We start from the raw sequence: 22,164 nt of genomic DNA on the forward strand, positions 1-22,164 counted from the left end.
TCAAACGAAATAATGTATCTGAAGTGTCTTGACACAATAAAAATGCTCACTAAATGGTAGATAATTAGGTTGTTGTAAATATAAGAATATATGAGACTTGTAACACCTAACAATACACTTTCTAGATCAAAATCACAGTTCTTTCATAAAATATATTCAGTGACTAAACTCTATTACAAAGACATTTTCTCCTTTGAATTTTGGCTGTATTTATAGTCCATTCCTACATAAACTTCAACTTGAGCTGGAAATGCTTTATATTACCCTCAAAGTTTGTGATTCCTCAAAATCATTATAATCTCTTAAAGGCAGAGACCATGTGTACTTTTATATTATATTCCCCAGGATTTAGGAAACTGCTGAATATACAATAACCACATAATAAATACTCATTGAGTAAAATGGCAACATAAGCTGCTGGCACTCAGATGTAAGATTGGTGCTTAGGCTTATTTACCTTTTGTATATAAGAAGAACAAGAATATACACCAAAGAGAACCATGCTGAAATATATAACTCTTACTTTTAGGATGCTGCTACCCTTGGTTAACAAGTACAGATATTATGACATTATTCTCGAGTCCTTTTAACCTTCTTTGACTGAGCGCAAGTCTTGATGATTTAAGAAAAGTACAGTGAGGGGCTGGCCCTGTAGCACAGTGGTTAAAGTTCCACATGCTCTGCTTCAGCAGCCCGGGTTCATGGGTTCAGATCCCAGGTGTGGACCTACACCAGCACTCAGCCATGCTGAGGTGGTGACCCACACGGAAAACAGAGGAAGACTGGCACAGATGTTAGCTCAGGGCTAAGCTTCCTAAAGCAAAAAAAGAGGAAGATTTGCAACAGATGTTAGCTCAGGGTAAATCTTCCTTACCAAAAAACCCCACAAAAAACAAAAGAAAAGAAAAGAATAGTGATTTGACAATAGTTATAATTTCTATTTTTCTTCAAAGTGCTAGCAGGGGAGGGTTTCAGAGTCAACCTAATTTTATGCTAATATTCTTACTTTAACATTTTAAGAGAAGAAATAAATTTAAGAGATTGTGACATGAGACTCAATATAAGTTACGAGAAATTAAGATACAGTATGAGCTAAGAATTAGGTTTACATAATATAAGAATGGAATGGATTTTTGTCTATTAAAAAAAGGCCACTGAACATTTGTTACATTAAAACAAATAATCCTATTTGGACTTAATATGAATTATAGTATTCATTAAGTTTAAATATTTCTAAAAGAATTCTTTGCTACTTATTTCTTTTCACCTTCTACTTTCCAAAAAACTATTAGACAGCAGCTCATGTGCACACTACTCATTGGTTCTACTTGAGACTTCCTCTAGCTATGAAACTAAGAAATAAGGATAACATTTTTAGGTCAAGTTTCAAAACTGGTCTTTCTTTAAAGCTACAAGAAAAGTTATAATGAGTTAAATTTAAATCCATAAATTAACTAAGTCTTTATATTTCAAGGAATTGGTATTTCAATGAATAATATAATATTCTAACATGTTTGTAGGAAAAAAACTGAAGAAATATTTAAAAACAAGCCATAACTATTTTTTGAGTACTTTAAAAATACAAGACACTAATAAGAGCAACAGGTAATACCTGACAATAAAAAAAAAATCAAACTAGTTTGTGGGTTAAATTTATGTTACTGCTTACAACCCATTACAAAAAAAGTCTTTTACAGAAGCTATTAGAAAAATTCACTGTAAAATTCTGATGGCCATAAATGCTCTCAAACTATTAAAACTCATTTAGGTTGCTCCTTCCTTCAAGATATTTACAACTACTTTATTCTATTCTCATATAAAGTGCAAAGTTTAAGGATATAGAGAAACTTGACTTACCACAAGGATTGAATACGAAGGTGGTTACGAGAGTACAGAAATGCCACAGCAATTTAAGGCAGCAAAAGAATACTAAGCCAAATTTAAACCACAGGGGCAAGTTATCATGAGCAGCCATGAAGCCGAACTGGACTTTGACCAGGACTTTATCTCTATATTTGTAAAAAGGAATTGGGAGTTATTTTCAGGCAAAAATAAAGCTCTGCTTTTTATGTCTCACCTGAAAGACTGGGAAAATATTTTCATAAGTCAAGAATTCATGGCCAATGCTGCTATTTAGACTGACATTTAAAAGCTATTTAAAATCCCCAGAAATCTCCTTAGTTGCTAAAATTATACAAGCACAAAACAGAGATTAAATGTTGATTTACATGATATTCTTGCTTAAGGTAACAGCTGAATAATATAAATATTAAAAAGAAATGGGAATCAGTTGGTAATGTGGATTTATAAGGGTACTTCCTCCATTATGATAGTCACAGATAATTCCATTGACTCTATACATGACAGGGCATACTGAAAACACTGTTTCTAATCTGAAGGCATAGGCTCAACCTAATTCTAGCTTCATTATAGTTCATTACAAGAAAATTTAAGAATTTCATTATTATATGTTCTTTAAATTCTCCAACAGAAAGGTATACTATGAACCAGGAATTATTTAAAACTGATTTAGAGCTTTAACAGAAAATTATTTACACTAAAGGAGGTGCAGACTGAGGATGAACAAAAGAAGTAATATAATAAACGATATCACTTAAATAAATAATAGCAATGCAGGATAATACATCTCTTGATATGTGATAAAAGGCCTTTAAGGCAAATACTTTTCATGATCCCTGACAGAAGCTTACTTTATGACACACAAAGAACAGAATGCCAATGGATTTTACTTCCTTCCAAGTGCTACTTGGAAAGTATTTCCAGAGAGTAACACACTATAGTGAGAGCAGGAAAGTGGTAAAAGCTCTGGGAGGCACTCTATGAGGAGACAGGCACACATCATGTATTAAGCATCTACTGTGTGTCTGGTACTTTCACGTGTTATAAGAACCCCAAGGGGTGGGTGTCATGGTCCCCATTGGGAGATAAGGTTGCTGAAGCTCAGGGAAATTAAGGAACTTGCCCCAAGTAACATATCTGCCTAGTAAAAGTAGATTCTAAAGCCCATATAGAAATACAGTAGTATGTCTAATTGTCGAAATAATCATAATTGTATCATCCTGCATTTGTGACTTTCACTGACTGCAGTCCCCTCCAAGAGAAATCTTAAAAATAGATCAATATTGGATACCATTCCAGAAGGGGTATGCAGGCATATGTGAGAATGTATCATTTTAGTGAAACATAGAAAGGCTCAACCAGATGTATAAAAAATAAATTTGTACAGTCATGGGTAGAAATTTATTACCAAGATGGGTTAGCCTTGCTCAACAATATGATATAGCTAAAACTCATCATCACTGAAAACTATATTTAAATAATTAATGATGATGCAAACAGAAGGCAAAATACTTGACACTGAAGAGATCTAGGCTTACTTTAACATGCCTTACATTCAGTTTTATAGGCAAGATGGAATGATAGAATGTAGAGTCTGTGTGCTCTGGAATCAGATCCGGATTCAAAACTTGGTTGCAGCAATTACTGGCAATGTATTGGAAGTAAAAGACCTAGGTGAGTTTCTTTAACCCTTAGTTTATCCATTTGCAAAATGAGGAAAATAAAAAGTATTAAATTTATAAGGTTAAGACTTAAATAATATATATTAAAGGGCTGACTGGCACAAAGTTGGTGCACAATAAATAAATTGTAGCTGTTATTACTGTAGTTCTCTAATTGATGTGGGCATAAGTCTGATCTGCCCAAAGAAGCTCCTTGGGGACTGCGCCTTCTCGGTACTGTCAACGCCCCCCAACCAAAGAACACTAAGAACGCATCTGTAGTGGGATGAGTTGGGTTTAATATTCATTGCAGTGAAGCAGAACGAACACTCGCCATGGGGCACTTTGCGGTGTCTCAGTAAGAGGGTTTTAGAAAGAGCTTATTATAGGATTTGGGCTTTTGTTGAGTGATTTTAGAGGGGCTCCAAGAAACGATGGGTTCATTCTAGATTGGCTACTGTCACAAAGTAGGGGCAATTCTACAGGGAGGGCAGAACAGAGCAAGGATAAAGCTGCACTTGGTAAAGAAGGAGCAGTCACTCACGTCAGCTGGGAGAGGGCAATATTTGGTATCTTGTGGGTGGCACAGTGACATTTTTGTCTGTGCTTAGACAATATTATAAAATGGTCTTGTTTTGTTTCACTTTATCATGGTCTCAGCACAACCTTGTCTACTGGCATTCTGAGAAACTGCTTACGTCTTGCTTCTAACCCACTGAGGTCTCAGTGTCAGACCAGTTCCTGGACATGAGACGCTCCTTTTTTCTTTCTCAGTATCTTTTCGAAGTATCTAGGAAGCAAGATCCATTACGTGTGCTTAAGAAGCTTCCTGAATTAATAAAAACCTGAGTTAATCAATTTAAAAGTGAGTTGTATGTTGTGAGGATGCAATCTTTTACACAACTACTTTTAATTAAGAAGCTTGCTTCATTCACGATTCCTCTCAATAGAAATGGCAGTATAAAAACAAACAATTTAATTGTAGTTTACAGATGGAAAGTCTAAGTGATTTCATTAAGATCAGCCTTGAATCAAGAGGCAAAGTACAAACTCTGGTCAGTTCCCTTTCCTCTATGAGATGCAATGTTAAACTGTATTAGTAAGTTCTCTCTTTTCCTCTGATGATTGTACTGGGTGGGCAAATTCTTTTCTTCATGCTCTTTATCAATTTCTGTGGCCAAAACAAACAAACAAAAAACCTCCATGCATCTGTGTAATCATTGCTTTTGTTGTTAGCACTGTTGAGTTGATTCTGACTCCTAGTGACCCTGTGTACAGCAGAGCGGAACCCTGCCCACTCTTTTTCCACCATCCTCTCACCTTCCGGTGATGTATCAGACAATGCTCTGCTGCTATTCACAGGGTTTTCACAGCCAATTTTTCGGAAGTGGGTGGCCAGGTCCTTCTTCCTAGTCTGTCTTAGTCTGGAAGCTCCACTGAAACCTGTCCACCATGGGTGACCCTGCTGGTATTTAAAATACTGGTGGCAGAGCTTTCAGCATCATGGCAATATGCAGCCGCCACAGTATGACAATTGACAGGTGGGTAGTGAGGTCCCAGACCTGGAAATGAACCTGGGCCATGCTTGTGAGAGTGCCAGATCTTAACCACTAGACCACCAGGGCTGGCTACTTATTGCTTAGTCCAGACTTTAACAAGACCTGTACCTTCAATTTTGAAAATCCATATTGTGCACACTTTTCTCCTTAAAATAATGAATGTTATTTCAAGAGCAATTAAAAAGATTCTATCATAACATTTTCGGGGGAAAATGCTTTCATAGTACATTAGAATTACTGTTAGCCATTCTCATCCTGAACTGGATATCAGGCATTTTAAGCTTGTAATACTTAAGTAATTTTGAAAAAGTTGATCAATTTTAAGCACTGGCTATACAATGGCCATATATCATCTGTTTTAGAACAGGTGTTATTACCATATCAAACTACCCTTCACTCCAAATCTTTTGGAGCAGTCCATGACAACTCATGCAAATGACGGTCCCACAACCATAGTCTGCCTCAGTTCCAGTGTTTTACTACCTGCAGGTGTTGTAAATAAAAGGGTAACATTCATAATCTCAATACAGAACTTGTGAAGAAATAAGTAAGGCCTGGTGTGGTGAGGTCAGTCCTGAATGACAGCAATGCCTTTATTATGGAGTACAGAGAAAAGCACTCGCACTAGCGGATGCCCCTGAATTATCTTAGAGCAAGCTTCTCATTCCTAGTCAAAGGGGGAACACTTGGCTAGAGTTTCTCATAACTGGAATATCAATGGCAATAGTAAACAGGGTTAAAAAGGCTGAGCTCATCAAGCCTCTAAGGAATCAAAGCAAATACCAGATGTCAAACTGTTACTAAATGCCCTGATTAACGCTTCAAGTATTTGAAGGCGAGAAAGCAGGGAACTTCACTCAAAAGTTCTGGGGTCTCACAAAAGCAGATATACTGAAAAAGCTGTTATTAAATAAATGAAATCAAGATTTAACATCACTTAATACCATAAAACACATAATACGTTAATGTGTATATATGTATAAATATTTTATGTATGTGTTTGTATACACGTGTGTGTTTAGGCATTGTGAGAAGTAAAAATATTTCCTAATATAAACGAAGATTAAGGATATTTATCATTTAAACATCTCAAGTGGTTTTTGTTAGTTAAGCTGATGGCTATAAAGGGCTTTCAAATTTTTATTAACGACTACAAAGAATCTCTGGAATTTAAAGTATGATATAAAAATGAAATAATATTAAAACACCTATCTAGGATGAAAAGTACTAATACATTTTACCATAAATTAAATCACACTGTTTATAATACATAATCCTATAATTTTACATGAATATAGACCATAATGTGATACTTTTATTACTTCAGATGCATGCTGTGCTCATAAAATTTATTTCAGCACAACTGAAAACAAATCAATAACAAACCCCTCATAATTAGTTCTCATTTTAAGCATATGATATAAATTATATATGTCGTTTATTAACCTGAATAACAGAAAAGAAATAATGACTCAGCTGCTACTTTCATATACTTGGTTGGTTAAAGCTCTGTACTAGTCAGAAATGGCTTAAATTCTAGCACCGTCTGGATCATCTACAAAGAAGCAGTGATAGAGATCAGGGGAGTTCAGAAGAGCATCCAGAAATATAAGATGAAGAATGAAAACTTTACCAACTGGGAGAAAAGTCTTTCTAGAGTTTATCCATCTGCTTGGTAAATATTGTCTTAAGAATATTTCACAAAAATATAAATCCAGTGAAATGAAAAATTACCAGATTAGTCCTCCAGCTATGTCAGTACCTATGTGATCCCAAAGAAGTGACATCGTATTGGGGAAATATTTATTCCCCTCATTAGTTAAAAGGAGACAATACTAATGATTCACTTTAGAGACAATGATAATGACAAATTGTTAAATTACAAAACTGAATACTTCCTTATTAAAGCATATATAAAAACCAAATAACAGATAGAGAGCACTATTGAATTAATCAATCTCTCATAAATTATCCTTCAAGTTAAATTAATAATAGCATCTATAATTTTTTTTCTAAGTATTTAAGTTCAATTGGCAACGAACTCTATTACAATATTAGGTCAACTCATAAAACTAATTTTGCAGAGTATATATATATTATACTTAATTCTTGATTTCTGCCCATTATTATTCTTCAAAGACAGAGAATTGGAATGTTAAGTCTTACCTGACCAGGTTCTGTTCCAGTAACAGTCAAGTCTTGGATGGATCTACGTCTTGGCTGTCCGTTGCCTTTGAAAAAATAAAAAAAGTAAAATATTGAAATTTATTCAAGCAGACAATAAGGGTGTTAACTGCTACAGTAGGCAGTTGGAATTTGTTGCTCCTTGGATCTACAGGAAATGTTTGTAGGAAAAAGAATAAGTGACTTTATTATAAACAAAACAAAACAAAACAACCCAAGAAAACCCCCAGAAAGATAAGGAAAGGAAGAGAAACACCTGCAGTGTTTTAACTCAAAAGCTGCTGGCCTACAACAAAGTATGTCCTAACACAATAGCCACCCCTACCACACGAATAGCTGCTGGACTCTCTTCCACCATCTTCTGCCATGTATTTAAATAGATGAATGCTTGGGGGCTGGGGCTGATGACGGCATCTATTTCAAGGGCCTTACGTTACAGTTTCTACAGCAAGACAGCTAGCAGGTTGTAAGACATGACTGAGTTTAACCAACAGCAATATCTTGTTCTGTTCAAGGCCTAAAAGAATGTGTAGGCTTAAATTCATTATACCAAGTCACACTTACTTAATCCCATTAGTCTTCGTCAGAATCTAGTAATTTATTATTTGTGAACAACTTCTCTTTAATTTCCTACCAGAGATGAATGACTCTTATTCCATTCCCAAATATATAGCTTGTAGAAATGGGCTACTGTGTTAATGCTGCTTTAGGAACTTCTATGCTAATAATAATTTAAAAATCAGTTTATGAAAGAATTCTACAAATGTAAGCCTTCAGCAAAATAGAATGAATTAAGCAATAGCCTCACTCAGATTTTTATTTGGGAATATGGCTGTTTACACATTATCTTGTAAGATGAGAGATCAGCTGTCGAAAAGAAAACATCAAAATATTATGGGTAACGGCTGACACAATACTCAAAATTCTTTTGACTCTTAAAGTTATATTATGTAGTTTCTCAACTAGTGGGCAGCACTCAAAACATGCACTCTAATAGCTGTGGCCTGAGTGGCAGAAAGAATTCATTCTTAAAAGTTTATATTTCCATGATCCCTAGTAACTTATTTTAACCAGTCAGCAAAATAATTTAGCATCTTAATCCATGTGATCCCATTATTATTTGGCAAATAAACTAAAAGGACCTTACAACAGAATAATAATGTTTTACTAATACGTGTAGTGAATATAAAAACTCAAATTTACAGCCACCCTTGAAAGTGTAAGACATCATCACTCTTTTTCATTTTAAGCTATGCTTTAAAATTCTTTGCATAATCTTAACTCAAATTTACTTCAAATTTCATTCTGTTCCAAGTTCCAACTTTTGATTACAAATTAATATAACAACAAACTGCACATTTATTGAATCAGGCACACTAAGATACTTTTGTGAAAACTTTTAACCATCCCTGTTTCCCAAGGATAAAAAGGATCGCTACCACTGTGACTAATCAGCAATTTTAGGCACATTTCATTCAACACAATCATTCTAAAATTAGCTTAGATGAGACAGGCTTGTAAAAGTGTCTGGAATTCTCTTTTCAGATTAGCAACATTTGTGAATCTGGGGAACCACCCAGCACATGTGTCTAAAAATCATTACATCATCATTGCAATAACAACAAAAACAAACTCATATCTAGGTGGGGGTAGGAGGAAAGGGAAGTAAAAACTTTTAAGGAAGTAGAGTAAGGAAGAGCTGAAAGTTAATAAATGCCAAAAAATGAGAAATCTTCAAGCTACAGCATGAGTCAAAGCAAGCAATATTAGGCAATGCATTTTAATTAGCACAACCATGGCAGAAACCATCTGGCACATCGTTCACACAAAGCAAAAAAGGACTGCAATCAACAAATACTTGTTGCTCCAACATTAAGTTTTAAGTCACAATTTAGAAATATGAATGTAAAAAAATCAAACTCCTATTATTGCAAATGAAAATTATTGGATGTGTTCTCAGTAAACTTTGATTGATTCTGACTTTTTTTGCAACTAAATACTATTGAGAAACTCGCTTATTTTACATTTTTTTCATGGTTCTTTGATACGTGCACATCTATGTTACACATGGTAGTATAAATAAAAAAAAGTAGAAACAAGGTGCAATATGATGTCAACAGATGCCTAATCAAGGAATCTAAAACCTGCAAATGATGTCCTGAGTATTCTTATGCATCGAATTTTGGAACTTTTATGACTCATGATAGAGAACAAATATTTTTTAGAATAACTTTTTACTAAGTAAGATCAACAAAAGAAATACACTACGTCTCTAGCCCATCCTACCCATCACACCCCTCAAAAAAGAAAGGGTGATTAGAATAGCAGTTATAGATCAATTCAGTTACTTTTACAATAATGTCACAAAAACAAACTCTCTCTTCAAAAAGCTGGTCCTTCAAGTACAACTCATTTCCTGAGCTGGTATGTGAACACAGAGTCCCTCCAGAGACTGCTGGCTTAGGTCCCAGTCACTTCTATGGTTTTTCTTATTGGTTTAAGTAAGCTCATAGTTTTCCTTACCTTAACTACGTTTATTTTCTATTTTCCAAACTTCCTGAAGACTCTCTTCACGTAAAAATCAACACTACATTTTCCTGTAGTCATCTCTTAACCAAAATGTTGGAAATTTTGAGATTCATAAGTTTTGAATATTAAAAATTATGGGATACTGCTCTCTTATGTGTAAAATACACAAGATTTAAAAAATTTGTACAGCACTATACACTGCAGTACTATATTATTATTTCATGGTAAAGTGAATGTGTAATTTAAAAATATACATTCTTGTTTAGGCTGCCATAAATTTCATATTTCTTCACTAATTTCAACAAATTCTGCATTATTCCTCAGAAAGGCCCTTCGGGGTATTTTTTTTCTCCTCCCAAAGGAAAGTAATTACTATTGATGAGTTTTGCTTTCTAATAAACCAGCTTTATTAGGTTAGAGTTCAATTTTTTTTTTATGGATTTTTTTTTAAAGATTTTATTTTTTTCCTTTTTCTTCCCAAAGCCCCCTAGTACATAGTTGTATATTCTTCGTTGTGGGTCCTTCTAGTTGTGGCATGTGGGACGCTGCCTCAGCGTGGTTTGATGAGCAGTGCCATGTCCGCACCCAGGTTTCAAACCGACGAATCACTGGGTGGCCTGCAGCGGAGCGTGCAAACTTAACCACGGGGCCGGCCCCAATTTTTTCTTTTTTTTTAAAGATTGGCACCTGAGCTAACAACTGTTGCCAATCTTCTTTTTTTCCCCCTGCTTTTTTCTCCCCAAATCCCCCCAGTACATAGTTGCATATTCTAGTTGTGGGTCCTTCTAGTTGTGGCATGCGGGACGCCACCTCAAGATGGCCTAATGAGTGGTGACATGTCTGCGCCCAGGGTCCAAAATATTCACTGACAGGTCAGACAAACTTCCCTATTTGGCCACAATACAGATTTTATTGAAGGTGAGGTGGCTACACATGGCAGAAGCAGGTACAGTATATCTCAGTATAGTTCTCCTTGGGCCTCAGCATCCCTAATCAAAGGTTTACAATGCTAATGACCCTATCTGTGCAAGGCAGGAACTTGCCAGATCTAGCAAAGCTCAATTCTTTCTATCTCGTCTATTCCTATTGGCACTGCACTATTCAGGGAGGGAAAATTGCAGTAATAATCTACATACTTACAGTTAAAGGAATGTTTATAAACATTAGTATGTACTGGTTCCTGAACCAAATATAGTATTAGAATGGTTATATTCTTTTCCTGATAAAGCAAAATACTGCCCAGGTGTCTCTGAACAGATCTCAGCCCCAGTGTCCAGCATTCTATAAAGCCCTATAGAATGCCCCTTCCACCCCTCATCTGTTCGTCAGTTAACTAAGATATGTGAAACTTCTGAAGGAGAACAACACCACATAAGTATTAGAAACCTGCCATTTACCTTTCCGTTAAATATGTTTGGGCCTTTCTATATTCTACTTAACTACTTATATTCTTTAAACAAGCAATACACAATTAAAGCTAAATGTCCCTGACCAGAATTAAAAGTGAATATTCCTTAAATTTTTCTCAGTTAAGAGATCAAAATGCAGCTGAAATCATAAAGACACCTCAAGTTTCTTTTCAGCTTTAAGAATGATATTACAAACAATAAATATCAATTAAATTCAGGCTCTTCAGAGACCTGGGCAAAAATATTTTATATATTTCAATAAGACTGACTCAAAAATATTTGCATATTCAATCTTTTTTTATCATATCCTTAAAAACAGTTCGCAAGACAAAATTCTCTTTGATTAAAGCATTCTATCACTCTAAAATGTTATGTCATATTATTTTAGCCTTAGAAATAACAAAAGGTATACTAAAGCACCGCTGTTCGAGGTTCTCAAACAGAAGCACATGAAGGCAGTGCTTATCTATAGCACAGATGAAAGAATTTTCAAGCGCTTAAAATGAAATCAAGCCTTATAATGCAGTCTTAAATAAGGAAAAAATTCAGAACTACTGACTACACTGTTATAATATTAATAAAAACTGTTTAAATATAAATTTCTACAAAACTTGCCAATTTAGTTAATTTTTTAAAAGACATTTTAATATACTATAGTTACAACAGTCATACACTATCAGTATTTGGAAAATTTACTTTTGCAAATCACATATTGGAAATTTATTTCATTTTGTAACAGCAATCAATCTTGTATAAACTATGTACAGGAATTTTATATTAGAGAGGAAGTCCAGAAGCCTAATGTTACAATTAAATCTTTTACAGGTGGTATGCATATATGTATTTAACAGTACTTTTTTCTGGTGGATTTCAAAATGCATTATAATCACAGTTGATTTCCTTAAGTGCTATACCTATGCACACAAGGACTCCAGGGCAGGACTGCTCATCTTCCTTGATTACTGATGCTAGAGGCAAGAACAAAATCTGCTTTCTTAACTACTCGGTCTCTTACTCTATGCTTTAAACTGGAAAAAGTTGTTGCTCCTGTTTTGTAACTTTTTGACATTTTACTTGTTCATCTTTGACATCTGGATTTTTAAAAGAAACGTAGAATTTAGGTATTCTTTTAATATCCGATCAAATGCTATTATGAGAATGTGTTAATACAGTTTCACAATTCATAAGCCCTATTTCATTTGAGTACTTAAGTTGAAGAAGGGGGGAAAATAGATCCTTGGAAGCTTGGAAAGTAACAAAAACAAAATGTGGGAAAGTCAAGAAAATTCAAGTAAAATAACCAAATAAAAATCCATATTCTTGGGGCAAGTCTGGTGGCTCAGTGGTTAAGCGCCCATGTTCTGCTTTGTTGGCCCAGGGTTTTCCAGTTCGGATCCTGGGTGTAGACGTGGCACTGCTTGGCAAGCCATGCTGTGGCAGGTGTCCCACATATAAAGTAGAGGAAGATGGGCACAGATGTTAGCTCAGGGCCAGTCTTCCTCAGCAAAAAGAGGAGGATTGGCAGCACATGTTAGCTCAGGGCTAATTTTCCTCAAAATAAAAAAAACCCAAAAAACCCCTACATATTCTCATTAAAGTCTTGGAGGGGAAAAAAATTAGAAAAATTTACAGCAATCCAATAATCTGCCACCCATTTTCTTTTCTTTAAATAAAAGTAATACGAATTAAAATGTACTGGCAGAAAATAATAAAGGACTATGCTTTTAAAACTTTAACTTTTAATGGAAAACATTTAAGAAAGCCTATTTCCTTTTCTCAAAGTCCATTCCAATTTATCAGTTTATCATCTTCAATAAACAAATGGATTAGAAAACTGCAGGTCAAATGGCTTAAACCCTGGGCAAGAAACTTCTACATTTACATTTACTCTGCTTAGGTAGCACACTGTTACTTGGCAGGACCTTCTCCACAAATGAAGAGTTAGAAAAAAAATAATACCGTATTGGTAACTTACTTTTAACTATGTGTCTTGCTTGGTAATAAGAAGCCAGCCTGCTGTACAGGCACTCTTTGTGAGCGGTGGGAAGCAGAAGGGAGGGTTATCCATACTGGAGTTTGCTAATACTTCTTCAGAGCCAGGGCAATGTAAAAGAAGTATAAAAAATTATGTAGTTTGATCCATAGGAAGTCCTAAGGTATTAAAGGCCCATTTTTGTATGACCCGAGAGACTACTAAATTGATGAAGATTGTTGCTAGCCACAGTCTGCTTGCTCCTTCTCATAGGAACGATGGCATAGTATAAAACAGTGTTGAAGAGCAAGCAAAAAACAAAAATTGAATTCGTTTACCTATGACTAGGTTAGGCATTTTATTCATTATAAAGATGTATCAAAAAAATTCTCTAGAGTAATAGGGTGATTTAAAAAACTTTAAAACTTGGTTTTTAAAAAATGCAAGAAGCAAGAAAGTCCAGAAAAGATAAATTTGTACATTGCCAATAAATAAACATAAAAATTTTTGTAATGCTTAAAGGAATGCTATTAAGAGAGGCAGCTCATTCCAAGAAGTACATTAGACTCAGTATACTGCCCTTGGCCAAAGGAAAGTATTACTTAAATTACTTATCCATAAAAGACAAAAAATATAGCTATGTTTTAAAAAATGCTAACTGGGATCCAATGCCAATTAATACCAGTTTGGATACATCAAGAAGTATCTGGTAACTCCACAGAACTTGTGGGAAATCAACTTTGAGGAAAAAAATTTTAAAAAGTATTAAGAAATTTGGAGAATTAAACCTCATTCTCCTTTATAATTAAAATGGCCACGTAAGACATTTGAGATATTCCCAAAGTGTGGGTTATACTGAATTTTAAAATACAATCTAAGAACAAATTAATGTTTGGTTTTTATGTCCAATTGTCTCAAGTCTAGTGCTTGCATTCTTTTATTAAAGAAAGTAAAACTGATTAGGTTAATGTTTAAATATCTAGAAAAAACGCAATAAGAATATTTAATAAAATATATTACTGAATACTATTTCCATTTGAACAGCATTGTTGCTCTGGCAATTAAGAGCAGAATTAAGGTTTCCTGACTCCATAAGGAACCAATGTCAGAAAAGAGGGTCTCCTGGCTGAAGAGCTCTCTTTAACACAAACCGTAAGGAGGAGCAAGGCAGAATTACTCTATGTTCTCTGACTCAAACAAATGAGGAGAAAACAGATGTGATTTGCAGTCAGAAGATCCAGGTTGGATCCTGGCTTTGACTCTGGGAAAACCACTCAACATCAACAGATCTAAATTCTTTATCTGTAAAATGGCTATAATTTTATCTAATAACCTAGTTATGAGACTGTTATGAAGGTCAATTAAGATGATGAACTTTAAAGTACTTTATAAGCCACACAGAGCATCTAACCAGCGTTTCTCAGCCTCGGCATTGTTGACATTTTAGGCTGGATAATTCTTGGTTGTGGGAGGCTCTCCAGTACATTGGAGGATGCTTACCAGCATCCCTGGCTCTGCCCACTATATCCCAGTAGCACTTGCCAGTTGTGGCAAGCAAAAACATTTCCAGATGTTGCCAAATGTCCCCTGGGGGGCAAATTTACCCTGGTTGAGAACCACTGAGACTACTATTCTTTCTCCTCTGCTCTCCCCCTTATTATCTTGTATAGTATTGTCTACACTGCCCACTCTGTGTGTGTGTTTGTTCTTAATGCTTACCCGTAAGACCTGGATTAAGATTATACTATTTGCCTAAATTTTCCTGATTCCCTCAAACATGTAAGATAATCACAGCTTAGCAGTATGTATGTTTAAATGTTGCCACTTCTTTAGTCAAAATATTCCCTCAAACATAGTATCTTTCAGCGTACACGTAAAATGATCTCAAGTACTTTGTTGATTTTGGAAGCAGCCTATGACTCAATAAAATTACTAAGTGAGAAATGGATTAACTCTACTCTCTGAACAGCAATAGTGACGATGTTGTAAAATAAGCCATTTTGATAACCAGAATAAAAATTATCCTAATATAAAATGGTTTTATACAGACAAAATGGCCCTTAATTTAGAATTTGTATTTTATACATATTTATAATTTATACAGATTTTATATGTATCTTAGTTCCTAGTCACTGGAGCTCAATAATGGCTTGTTCACCTATTTAATAGGCATACATTTATTAAACACTATGTGTGAGGCATTGAGCCAGATACTGCTGATACAATCAATAATAAATAACAAAAATGGTCCCTATCCTCACAGTTTTCAGTTTACTAGAGGAGAAAAGAACCACTATTCCAGCTATTTCACTTCTGGGTATTCATCCAAAGACCATGAACACCCACTAATTTCAAAAGATCTATGCACCCCTATGTTTACTGCAGCATTATTCACAATAGTTAAGACTTGGAAACAACCAAAGTGCCCATCAAGGAAGGAATGGATAAAGACGATGTGGTATATAGATACAATGGAATACTACTCAGCCATAAAAAAAAATATGATGAAACCTTGCCATTTGCAACAACACAGACGGACCTTGAGGGCACTATGCTAAGTGAAGTAAGTCAGATGAAGAAAGACAAATACCATATGATTTCACTCATATGTAGAAGGTAAAAACAACAACAACAAACAAACATACAGACACAGAGAATAGACTGGTGATTACCAGAGGGGCAGGGGGAGCGTGAAAGAGGTAAAAGGGCACATGTGTATGGTGAAGGATGGCAGACTTTGGGTGGTGAACATGACGTGGTCTACACAGAAATTGAAATACAATGATGTACAACTGAAATTTATATAATGCTATAAAACAATGTTACCTCAAAAAAAAAAAAGAATCACTAGATACTCAACTATAACACAATATTATCCTAAAAGCACAAACACAGGCAAAGTACAGGGTGATGGAAAATTCACCCAAATCACACCCATGAATGTGTGTGGGAAAAATTATGTGTTTTCTTACCAAATTTTGGGGAAAGAGATGGAGGAAAACCTAAAGTAGAGGGATAAATAAATGATAATTTTGATAACAAATAATAACCAATACTGAAGGTTACATATGCCGTTTAAGTTTCTATCAAAAATGGTGATTTAGATTTGTCTATAAAATGATCACCATAAGAAATAAAAGCAATTTACCAATTTCAGACCCATGTGTGAGTTAAATATAAAAATATGTAACCCGCAAGAAGATTCTCCTGATAATATACAAGAATCAGAACTGATCATGATTCTTTGGCAAGATACCATGCAAAACAGCAAATTTCATTTAGTTTTACTTTATTTCTGTTTTCCAGGTTAAGGCAAAATGCTATTTAGCAACTCTTTTTCTCAACTTCATATTTCACTTGCTACCAAGGGAAAGAGGCTGGGATAGAAATCTAGAGTGAGCCTAAAAAGTAGTAATCAAGGAAGGAAAGGAGCCAACGACAACAAGTACTTTTCAATAGTTGTTTCCTCATGCTACTGGATACAAAAAAGGTCTTGGTTCAGTGCATCTGCTCACTTAAAAGATGAGAGGAAGTTGGTAGAATTCTGGGCTGGCATTCTCCCTTTTGTGAAAAGGTATACTTTGCCTTCCATTTTATTCTCACTTTTAGAGATCTGAGGTATTCTGTCAAGCTCGCTTCAATGTAGATAAAAATACACAGTTTTCAATCTATCTTCTTAATTACTGCGTGCAAGGTATCTATTTTCACATCCTATAAAAATTGGAGCAAGAAGCATTTTATAAGTACCAGGGATCATTATTCCGGTTCCACAGCTATTAGACCAACTCAGGTGGTCTAAGATACCTGATAAGATGATCTCAGGGACATATGCTGCCATCTCCAGAATGTTGCCAAATGAAGCAGTTTTACGGTGGCCCCGTTTAGGCTTGGAATAGGCTGTAAAAACACATATATACAGTATACATGCAAACAACCACAAACAGTAACACAGAAAACGATTAACTACAAAAATAATAATTTTCAAATAGTTTTGTTAATAACACTTCATGCAGAATGGCATGCAGAACTATATAACTTCATGCATGCTTAGAAAAGGCATGATTAAGGAGCAAATAACTACCAATACAAGATGTTTCACATACTGGCTTTAATTAGCAGAAAGAAAAAAAAAAATAGGACACAGACAAACAAAGCTGCAGGGTACTGAGGAAGCTAAATTTCAAACATGTTCACAGAAACAATCTACCTAACTGAAACCACTGATATGCGATGGGGGGCTGGGATGAACGTGGGAAGGAAGAGAGGAGTTAAAAAGAAAGAAGCTATCAATTTGTTTTAATGTCACAAACACAGGAGTACATGTTCAATTAGGCATTTCTTGAAGTGTGCTATAAAATAAAATTCAATGATTAAATGATAATTACTGAACCAACTATGAAAAGTGTACGTTTTTATGACTATAAATATTTACACATACTTCTAGTAAACTGAATATTTATTGTAGTTTCCAAAGTTTAGGGTACATTCTTGGTAAACACGAATAGTGTTGAAACGCTGGAGAATATGAACCTTTCAAAGTAAGACAATTCTCTTAAAAATCTGAATTGTATAAAATTCAATGGACGTTCAATAGCATCTGTTCTATAGTTAGGGTAATTTAAATGTGTGTGGTTACCTTTAACCTAGTGAAATATCACTTCTGTAAAGAATAATTATAAAGCAGTAACTGACTAGCAAAGATATGAAACTATCAAGTTTTATAATTACCAGCAAAGATATAAAATTATTATAACACTACTTCCTGTTTTAGGGTAGCAATCACTATTTGGCAGGCCTAACTTGAGTGATATTCCTCAAGTGAAGGTTCCCCAAAGTGTGAGAGTATCTCTGTGTGTGCACTGTTCATCTGACACTACACTGAGACACTCTCACTCAACAGAAACACTTGTGACTCATAGACACCAGGAGGGCTTGTGAGTGGCCGGTGACCTCCATTCAACTAGATCATTTCTGAAGCTCCATCTCTGTGGCAGAGACTGCTAGTCTCCTGCAAATCTCTATTTTTTTCTTTCTCAGCAACAGAACCCTTACTTTACTCAGGACAGCAACGTTCTCAGATAAAAGATCGTAGATCCTTCTTCCCTTTGTAGCCATCTGATCCTATTACTATGGCCAATGACTTCTATGTAGAAACTGTTAGCAGGGACTTCTGGGAAAGTTTCTTGAAGGAGCTTGGGTATGTGCCCTTTTGGCCTTGCTCTAATTCTTCCTTCTTGCTGCCTGGATTGTGGATGTGATGACTGGAGCTGTAATAGCCATTTTGCAGCACAAAGTAACCTTGAAGATGGAAGCCACACAAAAGGGATTGTGGCAAAGAGACAGAAGGAGCCCTGTTGCCTAATGATCATGGAGCCTATCTCCAGATTTGTGCACGTGTGCAAAATAAAGCTTAAGTGTTAAAGACACTGTTATTCTGGATGTTCTGTTATATCTAACCAATTCTAACGCTAACTAATAAAGTCAGTGATCAAGATTAGTTGAAAACAAGTATACTATGATGGTCCCCTGGACAACTTCTTTCTGAAAAAAGCTCCACACAAAATGAGAATATTCTATTTAGAAAAAAACTAAATGAATGTCTAAAAAGACCTAAAAAAACCCCACAACAAACCTGGTTAACTAAGTTAAAAAATATATATGCTAACACCCATGGAAATACACATGTATACACATACATAATTAAAAGACCAGAGGTAAATACACAAAAATGTTAAGTGTTTATCTGAGTGGGACAATTATGGAAGACTGGTTTTTTGTTTATCTCCGAGTGGGACAATTATGGAAGACTGGGCTTTTTTTGTTCGTTTACATTTCCACATTTCCCACAACAGAAAAGTATTTACTTTTATAATTGGCTCCCCTCCACTCCTGGGGGAATACGAAAGAAAATAAATTAAACCAGCATTACTAAAATGAAACCTGATTAGAAAAGAAGGTAAGAAGTTCATTCAGATAACAAAACATATAATTGTTTTTGTGCTGACCAGTCGTTCCATAATTAATCATTTTAAGAACTGAAAAAAATGGAATTTAAATGCTACCTTTTTCAAGATCAAATAAAATTATAATGATCTTTTATTTTACAATTAAGAGAATTGATCACAACCAACTTAGCTACTTTTTGCCACTGGAAGGAGTAGGAGCAGACAGTAAGGCCAAATCATATTTGGATCTGGAGTACATTTTTTTCGCTAAATTCAAAACAAAATACTCACTATTACTTGAGTTCAGCACAAGATTCTAGTATAAGCACTCAAAATCCTCCAAAACATTCTGGTTTTGGCAAAATTTCAACCTCTCACTTAGATTTTCAGCTCATGTTTGAGTTGAAAGAATTACATTCAATAAAATCTATAATTAGGAAGGTACATTTTATGATCCAAATAATTTTACAAGTCATACCTTCCTTATACGGAATTTGAAATAAATGTATAAATTATTGCTAGAAGCTTAGAAAGTATATTGTAAGCCTACTTTCTGCTTTAAAAAAATTTTAGACACAAAAAACCTTGACATTTCCCCTATGAAACAACTGTAACTACCATTTTCACTCCTCTTCAGACTTTTATTTCCTTTTTACCTGCGGTCGCAGCAATCCTGGCTTCTATTTCAGACATGTCAGCACTCATCCTCTTGCCCTCGGAGGTTGGGGGCAAACTCTCTACGCTGCTCCCACGGGATGCTCCCAAGCTTAAACGTCCAGATTCACTCTGTTAAAATTACAGGTCAATTTGAATTACTGAAGCTCTTTAGATTTAAAAATCCTGGGCAGTCTAGAAGGAGGAAGATATCAACTGGGATTCTTACGGATTCTGTTCCAGTCTGAAAGAAAAGGGAAGTTTTCAGGGAGAGGGAGCTACAAGGGTAAGGGAGAGCAAGCTGCAAATGCTGGCCTTTAGGAATGGTGGTCACTGGAGTTGGGAGTTAAATGCCCCAATTATTAGTTAACCTAAATGCCTCAGATGAGATGAATAAAATCACTCCTTAAAATATTTTTAAACTAACAACAGCAAAAATATAATAAATATGAACAAGATGACACGACAGATTTAGGACAACTCCTTTAACAGGGTAGTACGGCCAAGAAATACCCATTTTATATTTTTAACCATCAACCATTAAAGTTAGAGATCATCTTTTGCACAGCTGGCAAAGGCAGCAATCATCAGAAAGGAAAACAACCTGGTAATAAATGGTAAGAGAATCTCATTATATGTTTCTACTCTGAAGCTCATCTGTCTGCTTCAGGAATAAGATTCAGGATTTGTATAATGGAAGACAGCAAATAACTTCTGCTTAGTACAATGTTATAACTAAGGTTACCACATGATTTTACTTTTAATAGTAAAACAAACCTGTTGCTTTGCCTGATTTTTCAACAATTTTGATTCTAAGCGTTTAATAGTATCATTTGTGGCAGGAACTTGCTCCATATTAGTGTCACTTTTATTACTGGTATTTGTAGAAGCGATGTCCATGAATGAGCCTAGGAAAGCAGAAACAATTATGAATATAGCTGTGAATAATACAAATGCTTCATTCAATAATATGTAACTTAAATTCTTTTCCAAACTAGCAAGATATGAATAAAAATAAAATAAGACTTTACAAGCTAATGAAGATACCCAACAAATCCATTTTAAATGAAATTTAAGGATAGCACACAAAGAGAACAAAAATGCCTAAAAAGTCTTCTAACAGTCAAGGATGACTTTAAGGTTCTTAGCCTGAGCTAGTAGAATGAAGTGGCTTATATGAATCAGATGGGGAAGACCATGGGAGGAGTGAGAATGAAGGGAGTCATCAGGAGCTCAGTTTGAAAATGGTTAAGTTTGAGTTCCTACTAGGTATCAAGCAAGTACTTGGATATACGAGTATGAAATTCAGGTGTGGGATGGAGCAAAACATCAGCAAATAGACGGTATATAAAGCCATGATACTGGATGAGATTACCAGGGGAATGAGTATAGACAGATAAGTGAAGAGGCCAAATGACTGAGCCCTGGGCACTCTGACATTTATAGCTTGGGAAGATGAGGAATAACCAGAACAGGAAACCATCAGAACAAGTAGCCGGAGATGTAAGACGAAACCCAGGCTAGTATGGTATACTGGAGACCAAAGTGCTGTAAAGAAGAGAGTAATGAACTGTGTCAAATGCTACTGAGAGTCAAAATAGATGAGAACTGAAAATCATTCATTTAGCGCTAGTAATATGGACATAACCAGTGACCTCGACGAGAGCAATTCTAGAGTAGTGGTATAATAAAAGCCTCAATAAAGAGGGCACAAGAGAGAATGGGAAGAGAGAAGCTAGAAAATGCAAATACAGACTATATACGCTCTGCAAATGATCCCAGAAGAACAGGACACAGAAGGAAGAACTGATAAGAGCAGATGGGATACAATGCACAAGCAGACAGGCTTGCCTTCGGCTAGGAGCATGGAGAATTCAGTCACAGCAACAGAAGACAAGGTAGAGGAGATGGGCACAGGTACAGGCAGGCGGGTAGATGTAGTGGGGGAACTTGTAGGAGCTATCTTCTGATTACTCCAGTTTTCTCAGAAAAATAGTAAACAAGGTTAGAGGAGGTGTTTGAAGTTTGAGGAGAGAAGCTAAAGTATAAAATTAAGTCATCTAGGAGAGGGGAGACGGATTAAAATACAGTACACTTGTCCAGCAGCTCTAAAGAGGCACTGGAGGATAGTAACCATGTGTCATCTCCAGTCACATTCAGCTGCACTGGTACAGGCAAGGAGTAAGCTGAGTGTCAGATTTAATTAGGCTTACAGTTTAGCCAAACAACCCTGAGACAAGGGCTAGAAGGCTGAGGATTATTCCTAAAGGATTTATAATAGCTGCCTGGAATTAAGTGGAGTGAGGGAGGAAGGATGGATCTAAGAGGACTGAGGGTCAGTGAAAACGTGGAAGAATCAAAGGACTAAGGGTCACAGTACGGAAATGGGAG

At 35.5% G+C, this 22,164-nt stretch overlaps 1 protein-coding gene across 4 annotated transcripts in view; it reads right to left on the bottom strand.

Moving 5' to 3' along the window:
* Positions 1-22,164, bottom strand: part of MAP3K7 (mitogen-activated protein kinase kinase kinase 7) — a 68,984-nt gene that overhangs the window by 15,146 nt on the left and 31,674 nt on the right. For 2 of the 4 annotated variants that reach the window (XR_011522571.1, XM_070559170.1), the window contains exons 10-13: positions 20,551-20,681; positions 19,776-19,905; positions 16,979-17,071; positions 7,247-7,311 (exon numbers count right to left, since the gene is read on the bottom strand). Coding sequence is in view for 2 of the 4 variants with exons in the window: in XM_070559170.1 (XP_070415271.1) it covers positions 7,247-7,311; positions 16,979-17,071; positions 19,776-19,905; positions 20,551-20,681 (419 nt within the window). In the remaining 2 variants the exon portion in view is untranslated. The remainder of the gene's footprint in view (positions 1-7,246; positions 7,312-16,978; positions 17,072-19,775; positions 19,906-20,550; positions 20,682-22,164) is intronic. The other 2 variants (XR_011522572.1, XM_070559171.1) reach the window with 1 other exon arrangement.

This window comes from Equus przewalskii, chromosome 9 (assembly GCF_037783145.1).
Source record: "Equus przewalskii isolate Varuska chromosome 9, EquPr2, whole genome shotgun sequence".
NCBI lineage: Eukaryota > Metazoa > Chordata > Mammalia > Perissodactyla > Equidae > Equus > Equus przewalskii.